The sequence below is a fragment of the Aphelocoma coerulescens genome, chromosome 1 (genome assembly GCF_041296385.1).
Source record: "Aphelocoma coerulescens isolate FSJ_1873_10779 chromosome 1, UR_Acoe_1.0, whole genome shotgun sequence".
In the NCBI taxonomy this organism is placed as follows: Eukaryota; Metazoa; Chordata; class Aves; order Passeriformes; family Corvidae; genus Aphelocoma; species Aphelocoma coerulescens.
This window is the reverse complement of record NC_091013.1, coordinates 91,604,420-91,614,571: the sequence shown is the minus strand read 5'-3', so window position 1 is coordinate 91,614,571 and position 10,152 is coordinate 91,604,420. Positions and strand designations below refer to the sequence as shown.

Genomic DNA, 10,152 nt, shown 5'->3' with positions numbered 1-10,152 from the left:
AGCATTGCTCACCCAGTGCTCCAGAGGAGAGGAAGTTGGCTCTTCAACTCCTGCCTGGCTCCTTCCTAACACCTTTGGTGTTAGTGCCTTTATAACTGCAGCAAGGGGTGGAGATCCCAGTCTATTCCATCCCTTGCAAGAACCTCCCCTAACACTACTGCAATCAAAATCAACCCACCATCTCCAGACTGTAACACTTCACTGCAGTTCTCTGAATGCCTGCACAAAATATCTTTAGTGGTCTTGTTTTCAAGGGAAGGGGCTTCGGTTTTTACACTGAGACTTGTCACAGCATGGAAAAGCAGAAAGTGACCTAAACCAAAATAAGTCTGTCAAACCAGATTAAAAGTTGAAAGTTTTCCCCATTGTTCTTGGAATTTACCATCTGGATTGACAGTCTGGGTGAAGTAGACTAATTTTCTATACTTTGTCACCAGATTCTGACTAAAATAATAGATTGAACTCTCTTTTCCCTTGCTTTATAGGTATTTTGAAAATTGATGAAATGGAAAAATAGAGAAGCTAGAAATAGAAAGAGATCTGAAAAGTCTTACTTACTTCTACCTTAGCCATTGAGCACTTAACAGCATTGCTGAAGTTTGATTCATTTCAGCTTGGGATTAGCCAGTTGCTGGGTCAATGGAAATTTGTTAGTTCCCCGGGTTTCCAGTTTTCACACCTGTGTGGAAGCTAATTGAGTTTTTTATTAGGGAGAAGGAAGTTCTTTTGTTCTTTTGTTCTCTAAAGAGAAAACAAAGTACTCAGGTGGGCTGCTCCCCACAAGAAAAACAATGCTGGAAAGCAGTTATTTGATAATTGTACTTAATTTTTTTTCCATTAATATTGGTAGAATGTCTGTCTGGGAAGAGGTTATGAAGTCAGTTTTCTCCACAGTAGCCTGCTGTGCTTTGCATTTGAGGCTAGAACAGTGTTCATAACTCACCAGCGTTTTGGCAATTGTTGAAGAAGAGTGCGCAGAGTGTCAAGGCTTTCTACTTCCCCCACCTCCCAGCCAAAATCCAGCAGGCTTGGGGTGGGCAAGGGACTGGGAGGGACTACAGCCAGGACAGATGACCCAAACTGGCCAAAGGGATATTGTGTACCTACTGTATGACACCATGCTTGGCAATAACAGGTGGGGGAAAGGAGGAGGAGGGACAACATCTGTGGCAACAGCGTTTGTCTTCCAAAGCAACCACTACAAATGCTGAGGCCTTACTTCTCAGGGAGTGGTTGGACATCTGCCTGCCAGTGGGAAGAAGTGAATAAGTCCCTCTTTTAGCTTCTCTTTCATGTGCACCTTCTGCTTTCCTTTTTAAACTGTTTTCATTTCAACCCACTAGTGTATTTGACTTCCTTCCTGGAAAATGGGAGTGAGTGAAAGATTGGGTGGCTGTTTGGCTGCTCCCTGGGGTCAACACACCACTGTACATTATCAACATGGCTAAATACTGTAGACGTGGAGCCAGAGAGCAATGGGTCCAAAGGCAGAGTACCTGTATGGGAGCATGATTTTCTCTAATATCCTGATATATTTTGTGACTGTTCCTTCTAGTTTCTTGCTAGTGTGTGAAATTTTCTTCAGGGAAAATTCAGAGAAACACAGGGCATATAGGATGGCTGTGAAATATTTTTCACTTATGGTCTTCAAATTTTTCACAGAAGTCTCAAACCATATGGAAAGGGAACAGGGCAGAAGTAACAGGTGTTTCCTCAGAGGTCTCTCTGTGGCATGGTGTGGGTGCTTAGAACACAGACAACAGTCTGAGGCTCTGTTCTGAAAGCCCACTTCACTGTCATCTCTGTTGAAGAGGATCTCTACAGACTGTACAGTTTAGGAGCTTCACTAAGTATCAGGCTTTATTTCCTCTGCCATGGAATACCCATACGAGGAGTTGCCAAGAATAGAAATTTCACTGACGAAGGCTTGAACTTGAGCTGACATTGTGAAAAAAGGACATGGTCAGAATTGCATGTTCTTAATTTTTGTGGATTTCTCAGGTAGTTACAAATTTATTGCAACATAACAAAGCATTAATTCCAAACAAGTGGATTTGACAATCATTACCATGCAGAAGCTTTCTGAGGCTGCTTTTGAAAGTTTGATCAGAGGGTCAGGTAGGTTAGGTGGCATTCAAAGGTTGTAAAAGCAGAGAAGGGTAGTTGCGTATAGCTTACTGTTATAACGAGCAGGGGTTTTGCCCCAAATATAAGATGGATTGTGGCTTTGGGGCACTTTTGTATCTTCAAGAACTGGCACTAGTCACAATGTCTTCTGTGCACATACACCTTCTGAGCAGTAACAAGATCAAGGACAAAGATTACCCATGCATCCTATATCCAGATAATTCACTGCACCAGTTTAAACCTTCCACTCACCGCAACGAAGAGGGTGCATCTGGTAAGGAAATACACAAACAAAAATTGCAATCATCTGTAATAGAGAAGTTATTGCATCAATATGTTTGCAACCAAACAAATCTCCTTGGTGAACAAAAGCCTTTGTACACAACAAAGGAAACTAGAGGTCATCCCATCTTCTTGGCTGTAACATATAACAATTTGTCTTTCACAGGAAAATCAAACAACATTCTACTGGATACAACAAAAATGTTGTTTTCAGGGTTATGAAACGACTGACTTTTTTAAAATGATTTTTTATCATTATTATTTGCTGACTGCATGTCTTTGCTTTTCAGATCCTACCCATTCTTTTTAACTCAACTGCATACGTGCAAGAAGCTTGTGAAGATTGCTCTATGGGGAAGTTAGACAGATGATACTTCAACACCAGGTCACAGGACTGTATTTCATAGAATCAGAGGATGGTTTGGGTTGAAAGGGACCTTAAATATCATACAGTTCTGACCCCTCTGCTGTGGGCAGGGACACCTTCCACTGGACCACATAGCTCAGAGCCCCAGCCAGCCTGACCTTGAACACTGCCAGGGATGCGGCATCCACAACTTCTCTGGGCAACCTGTGCCAGTGCCTCACCAACCCCACAGTAAGGAATTTCTTCCTAATATCTAACCTAAACCTACTCTCTTTCAGTTTGAATCCATTCCACCTTGTCCTGTCACTACCTGGGCTTGTAAGTAGTCTCTCTCCATATTTCTTGTAGCTTCAGATACTGGAAGAGGTTCTTGGTTTTGGGCAATGTTGGAGAAATGTCTGTATACAGATGGATTATCTTGCATTCTTGACTCAAAAGGAGCTTTTTGTCAGCCTAACTTTGAGTGTTACCTGAGCCATAACTTCAGACCTCAGTTCCTGGTGCTTAGCTGTAGCACACAGAGAGAGATCTGTGTGTTTGTAGCTGGAGAGTAATGAGAGGAAGCCTTGGCAATAGTAGAATGAGCTGTTTGATTTAGTTGAATTTGGTTTACTTACCTTTATTAAAACATGTCCCACCAGCTAAGTACAGATAGCTTTCTGCCACTGAGAGGGTCCTGCTGCAGGCATAGTCAGCAAAAATTGTGCCTTTATGGTTGTGGTTTGGTTTATTTGAGGCACTAGATAAGTTCTACCAGTAAAAGATTATCTTTACAAATAAAATCTGTCCTGCTGTGAAAAGCTACAGCAATACTACTAAGCTGCAATTATTTTTTTCATATAGAACTGCTCAGTTACAGTAATTTCTCTCTTTCTGTGTGATTTCTTGACCTCAAATTTCACTCACTATTACTCAAAAGAGCTCTATCTCTTTCCTGTGGGAATCATCAAATGGCTCTGGGAAAATTACAACAGTCTCTGGAGCTCCAGGCTTTTTTCCTGTTTTTGAAGCATTTGTGGCTGCTCACATTTCATTTAGTTCTAGTACTCCTTCTCACTCATGCAGTTTAAAGACAGCTTGGATGTGTCTGCAAGGTCTGTAACCATATATTTGTGGTGTAGGCACTGTCACCTTTCTTGTGAACGGCTTAACTGCTGCATTCAGAAGAGGATCAACACAAAGAAACTTGGCTCTTAAAGCTACAAAAATTAGTTGAAAAGCACTGAATCAATCTGTGATTTTGGCTATGACTGCTTGCTATAAAACCTTCTTTAAGAAGATTAGATTGTAACAATTTGTTTAGACATAGTAAAGGTTGAAATGCTTGGTTTGGCCCAGGTGTTTGGGGAACAATGCTGAAACATGGTAACTACAGATAAAGCCCTGATCGGTCAATAGGGTCTCTAGTCAAGCATGCAAGTTTTCTTTCATTGTTCTGAGGCGTGAGCCTTGGCAAAGCCCTCTAGCAGCTCTGCAAGCTAAAAGGATGGTGAGGTCATAAAAGAAAATAAGTATATCCCTAGTGGAATAGTCACAGCTTGCAGTGATTTTGATGAGTGATGGAATTTTTTTCAACAAAATGTGGTGGTGGGGGGAACCACAGTTTATTTCAGTGGTCTATGATGCCTGGAAAAGGCAGCCACATAGAAGATGGAGGTAGTTGAAGGTCAGCCAGTTGCAAGGATTTTGTTATGCCAATGACTCTGTTGAATGAGAATGGGTCATCCATAACCTGTTTTCAAAACCGAGACCTTTCTCCATGTAAGTGTAGAGGCTGAGGTCTGAGCAGGCATAACTGTGTGAACTGAATTATTGAGACTCTTTGCTGTGCAGTTTTGGTGACAGACACCAGTGAAAGGTGAGTGAAGTTGGAATCTGAGTACTGTCACTGCACCTGCACAAGCCTCAGAGTGGATACTAGTGGATATACAAATTAAATTATCTTTCCTAGTTATATACAGATTACCTGGCAGCTTTCAGGCTAAGCTACAAATGCAGTGCTACAGTTAGGCTAATAAGAGAGTCTGCATTTCTTTTGGGAAGGCTTTGCAGTTTTACTGTCCTTGCATGGACAGGAACCAGAGTTTTTCAGCCCTCATTTCTTTGTGGTCTTTATAGGCAGCATCAAGGGTTAAGTTCAAATGCAAAGAGGTTACCAATAAAATATCTGAATAAGCCCCTCAAAAAATCTCAGGTGCTTAGTAATTCATTCTTCCCACTTGCAAATATAAATCAGGTTTTTATGACAAAGGGGAAAAGAAAATACTTAACAATGAGCATCAAGAGGGGAACATTTGATGTGTAATTCGTAAAATGTAACTAGATAAGCCTTCCCCTGTGGTGGGACAACTAGTCTGGCTACATGCTGCCCCTCTAAACCTCTCATGCAAGCAATCAGCTCATGACTGGTTCTGAGAAATCATCCTGTGTACCAAGAGCTGACACAAGCTGCATATGATGTTGTCATGTATTGGCTCTCCCAGCTAGCAGAAAGGTGTCTAAGACCAGCCATCTCTAGCATGCTGAGGGATACCCAACTCATTCTCTGACCTTTTCATCTCTGATCAAACCCCTAACCCTTTGTTTCTATTTCACAGCTGTGCACAACTATCCTCTCTTCACAGCTGCAACTTCTGCACTCTGAAGGTAGAAGCATTTGCTTTCATTTCAGGTGAAAACTCATGACAGACACATGTGGAAAGAAGTAGCTCTCTGAGGCTTTCGTATTGCCATGGCTTTTCTCTGCTTTATGGAAAGCCTGTTTTTAAATTTTATTCTGCAGAAATGACTCATAAATGTATTGTAATGACAGATTTGTAAGTGTTTGAGGCTCCATTAGTCCCTCTTATTTTTTGCTCCTTCCCTGGCTGGTTGCCCTTCTTCTCTGTATTGATTTAAGAAGGGTCATACAGTTCTGCTTTCCCTTGGGATTTCAGCCATCAGCCTACAGATCCTACAAGGGCTTTACTGATGTAATCATACCCCTAAAGTCCTTTCCTGGAGCTGCAGCCACTGTTGACATAAGAGACTTGAATCCTCTGCCTGAACTTCAGGTTGGTCTGTGGGAGAACTATGAAGGAGCAGTGTTTGTACATGTGTCTTTGGATGCAGCTTTGTGGGCCAAAGGAAATTTCTTGGTCATATTTTTTGGAAAATGCTGTATGTCTAATCCAACTGCTCTGAGAAAGGAAGTGTGGTTCTCACTTTAAGGCTGTAAAATGATGTTATCAGAACCAAAAGTTCATAGGGGATGAATGCAAGATTTAAGACTTACATCTTTTAGAGCAGGGGTTACCTCTTCTCATTTCTTTGAAGTCTGTCTTCAATGTAGGCATGATATTTCTAGGACTTGAATGTGAAAGAGAGCTTGGGGTTAGGAGTCTCTGACTGATAACACTAAACCTTAGAGCCTCAGTCCTTGTGAGTACTTTGATCTTTTTGCCATTGACCAACATCTACCTTCTAAATCCATTTTTTGTTGTTGCAAAGGCTTTTTCTTTCCACGACGACATACCAGAAATGGAACTTGTTCCAGACACATTATGGAAGGCATGCAAATGCTATTCAGAGCCTGCAGCTTTCTCTCCCTTTGTTATTATTATCTGCTTGGCAGCAAAACAATACTCTTGTGTTACCCGGTATATTAATTGCACTACTTTAAGGATGCCCCCCAGGGAGAGCCTGTTTGTGCCTTCAACCCCTGACCTTATGCCTGAAAAGTTTTTTTGACCCATTCCCTTTACAAAAAGGTGATTTCTGCTTTGTCTCCAGTGAAAATATATTCTGCAGCTATACACTGAACTGCTGAGCACTGTACAGAACAAGCTGGAGGATCTGCCCTTGATGAAGACTTGTCAGTCTTTATTATCTTTTATTATCTTCCTAAACAGTTGAAATTTCCAAGTTGTCTCAGGGCAAATAAGCTTGCCTCAGGCAAACAGGGAGTCAGAGAAAGTCCTGATTGTCCTCTTTTGAAGAACTAGGTGGTTTTTATTGTTATTGAGCCATAAATGATCAGCACTAGGCAAAACTGTCTGCCGGAGAGCACTGTGTGGAAATGAGGGAGTGACTGGAGCATCACATCCATGTCTAGTGTCACTCACAGTTGCTTGTAGCACAAGTGCTTTGCTGTTACACAAAGCAGTGGCAGAGACCTGGCAGTTTACACCTCTGTAAAAACTCCCCAGAGCCTGTCCTGGCACATTCCCTTGGACTACAGCAGATGGGCCCTGTAGGAGCTGCTGGAAGAAGTGTAAGGAGGTAGATGATCTTTTTGCACACTGAAAGTAAAAGGGAAGATTGATTCATGATAATTTTAGAGCTCTAGAGCATCTTTCTAACTATAGCAATCAGAGTAAGGAAACTGAGTGTAAATGTATTGTATTTGGCATTTTTGGAGATGGGATACAGCCCTTACAATTTTCTGATTGATTCACATGGTCCTACAAGCTCAGTATCTGAAGCTCCTTTCAATTGTTACATCTTTTCATCTGACTTGCATTGAGGTTAAGCAAACTGAGTTTGTGAAGCAGCAGGTTCACATGATGCTAGTTCCACAAGAAAAAAAAAATTGGTTCACTAGTTGCACTGCAGTTAAAAGAGTTAAAGAGGTAAAAGAAGGCTGTAAAACGCAGATTTTGCTAGGTACTGCTGGCATTGTTTTATCCACTCCCTCTCAGCCTAGTGCTTTGGAAATTTGTAGTAAAATTTAAATGCTGTGCTTCTGAAAGAATCTGCATTTCATATCAGTTTCCATCTGACCAGGCTTGCAGTTGGCCATTCACTGGACTGGCATTAAACAAAGGCTTTTGTTTAGCAGCAGGCTGAGTTTACACAGCTGAGGAAGGTGAAGTAGCCTGACTGACCCCTCCTGAAGCTCACACAATCTTTTTTTGCTGACAGGGATGGGAGAGCAAGGGGGAGTTTGGGGTCAGTGAAAAGCAACTTGTCCCCTTAACATTTGCAGAGTCATAACTTATTTCTCAGCATGTGTCTGTTTGTAGCAAAAGTCACCCCAGGTCTCATGCAAACATGAAAAAATTGCTTTCAGTGTGACTTTTTGGGTCAAGGGTTGTGCCCAGCGGTTGCTTCTGATGGGAAGAGAAATGCTGGGGGTAGAAACTCTGTGTTTTGAGCAGAATTGAAAGAGTTAAAAACCACTCACCTCACAATATATTTTTTCTCAAAATATCATTATTTTTTTCACAAGGTAGAAATTCCACCAGAATCAGCAGGGAAGAAACTACTCTTGTTTGTTGGTAAACCAAGCTTAATGCAATTAAAAAAAAAAAAAAAAAAAAGCAGAGCACTCCATTCCCATATTTCTGTCCATCTTAAGGAAAGTACCCATAAATGTAAGTGGCATATGTGCTCATAAATGTTGTTTTATGCATCAAAGTGCCCCTTCAGGCTCACCTGCATGCACAGTGCCACCACATGAAAAGCTGCTCTGTGCCTGATGCTTTCAAATGCCAGAATGCTGAGAGAATCAGTGCATAGGGCCAGGTTCTCAAGGGTGTTAAGGCACTTAGCTCACATCTGCCAGAATCTAAATTCACAAAGAGCCTTAGGTTCCTATGTCCAGTTCTTCATCTCCTTAGAGCAACTCTCTAGCTGCTTCTCAAGGTTTCCCAGGTCCTGGTGTTGCTGAATTGCTGAAGTCTGCTTTTTTTGCCTGAGCCTCAGTGCCACTCTCAAGCTGAACACCCTTCTGCTGGTTAGCTTCTGTCATCATAAGCTCCTTGTGGATATATTTGTTTTTCACTCCCTCCAAACCATTTTATTTTTCTCCCTCCAAGGGCTCAACTGGACCCACCATTCCCCCCTAACCCCTTTTCCAAGTTTCTGTGTTGCAACTGTCTAATTTTTCCCAGCAATAGCCTTTGGATGGAAAGCTTCCATCAGATGGGTTGGGGCCCCCATCATGGCTGTGCCACAAAAAGTCCTTGATGTCAGGAAGTCATTGATTGACCTGTCCAAGCTTTGAATATTTTCGCTTATAAAATACCTTGCATCACCCAGTTCTAGATAAACCAAGGAGTAGAGACTGGGACAAATACCATGGCTAATCAGAATGTTTTATTACAAACAGCAGTAAAACATGAGATGCTAATCTGAAGAAAATCTTTCTAAATAGAGGCAAAACCTGCAAAAAAGTTGTCTTCCTGTGAGTAGAATTCTGCCATCTGTAAATGATTCAATTCCATTGCTGAAAAAGGTGAGGATCAAAGTACTTTCTTCAGGATTTTCCTTCTGGTTAATGGAAAGACTGAAACAAGTAAAACCTACAGAAGCAGAAGGAGCACATTATTCTCTGAGATTGGGATTTCTTAAGAGGAATCTATGGCCAAGAACACACATTTCAAATGTTTACCTTTACACAAATCTCCCACTGGAATATGTCATAAGTTTCAAAACAAGATGGATGGTCAGAGTCAACAATTGCACAGTGTCTCCCTTGTCAGGAAAAGCACTTTATCTGCAGTTTCTAATCCACATTGACCCAAAGTTCTTTTTGAAGTGTGGGCCAGAATGGGTCATTCTGATCTACGGCAATATGGGGTTTGCTTATTCCTCATTATTCTACATGTTTTTCATTGTGCTCCCAGAAACAACCAAGTCTCTTATCCTTTTTGCTCTACGATTGCTCGCCTGGTACTCTCTGAATCATTACCTCTTCTGGCACACATCTGGTTTCATTTGGAAGGTGGGGAGCAGGGTGTGTTGTACTCTGAAAGGGCATATTCATCTGGAAAGAAGAAAGGAAGAAGACATTTGTATGAGAGTGAGAAATCATTCTGACCTCTGTCTATCTGCACCTGTCACTAACACGCTACAAAACAGAAGACATTTGATAAATTTTGTGGTAGACTCCCAATTGTCAAGGCACCCAGTTGCAAGGGTGCATAGTCAGAGACCAGTGCACTCCTCTGGCTGTGTTTGTCAGGACACATCACTGCTGTCACCATGCAAGATGTGGATCAGGTGGCAGAAAACGCACTCCAGGGTCAATTCTCTGACTGCTGCTGCTGCTAATCTGCGAGGATGTTCAAGAAAGGTGGTCAGGCACTTAATTTTCTAGTTTTATTTACTTAAACTCCTCTTTTGTTAAGTGGGACTGTCATTCCTACTTAAGCATTTAAATTCCACTAAGGAAGGTCTTTTTGCTGCAGCCTACTATGGCAATATTAAGTAAAAAAATTAGATAATGCAGTTCAGGGAAGTCAGGAACACTGCTGCCTTTGAGTTATTGATTTTAACCATCATGACCAAACTGTGGAAAGAAAGTAGAACCACACTTCTTTTTGTATGTGCTTTGTGAGAAAGAAACTCCTCATGTATCACTTTCTTATCTGCTTAATGTTTAAATGAAGCAA

General features: G+C 41.5%; 1 protein-coding gene across 1 annotated transcript in view; it reads right to left on the bottom strand.

The window, feature by feature from the left end:
• Window positions 1-8,871: 8,871 nt before the first annotated feature.
• Window positions 8,872-10,152, bottom strand: part of LOC138111416 (ovostatin-like) — a 29,908-nt gene continuing 28,627 nt past the window's right edge. The window contains exon 35 of the mRNA XM_069017163.1: window positions 8,872-9,524. Within this exon, the coding sequence (XP_068873264.1) occupies window positions 9,472-9,524 (53 nt within the window). The 3' untranslated portion in view covers window positions 8,872-9,471. The remainder of the gene's footprint in view (window positions 9,525-10,152) is intronic.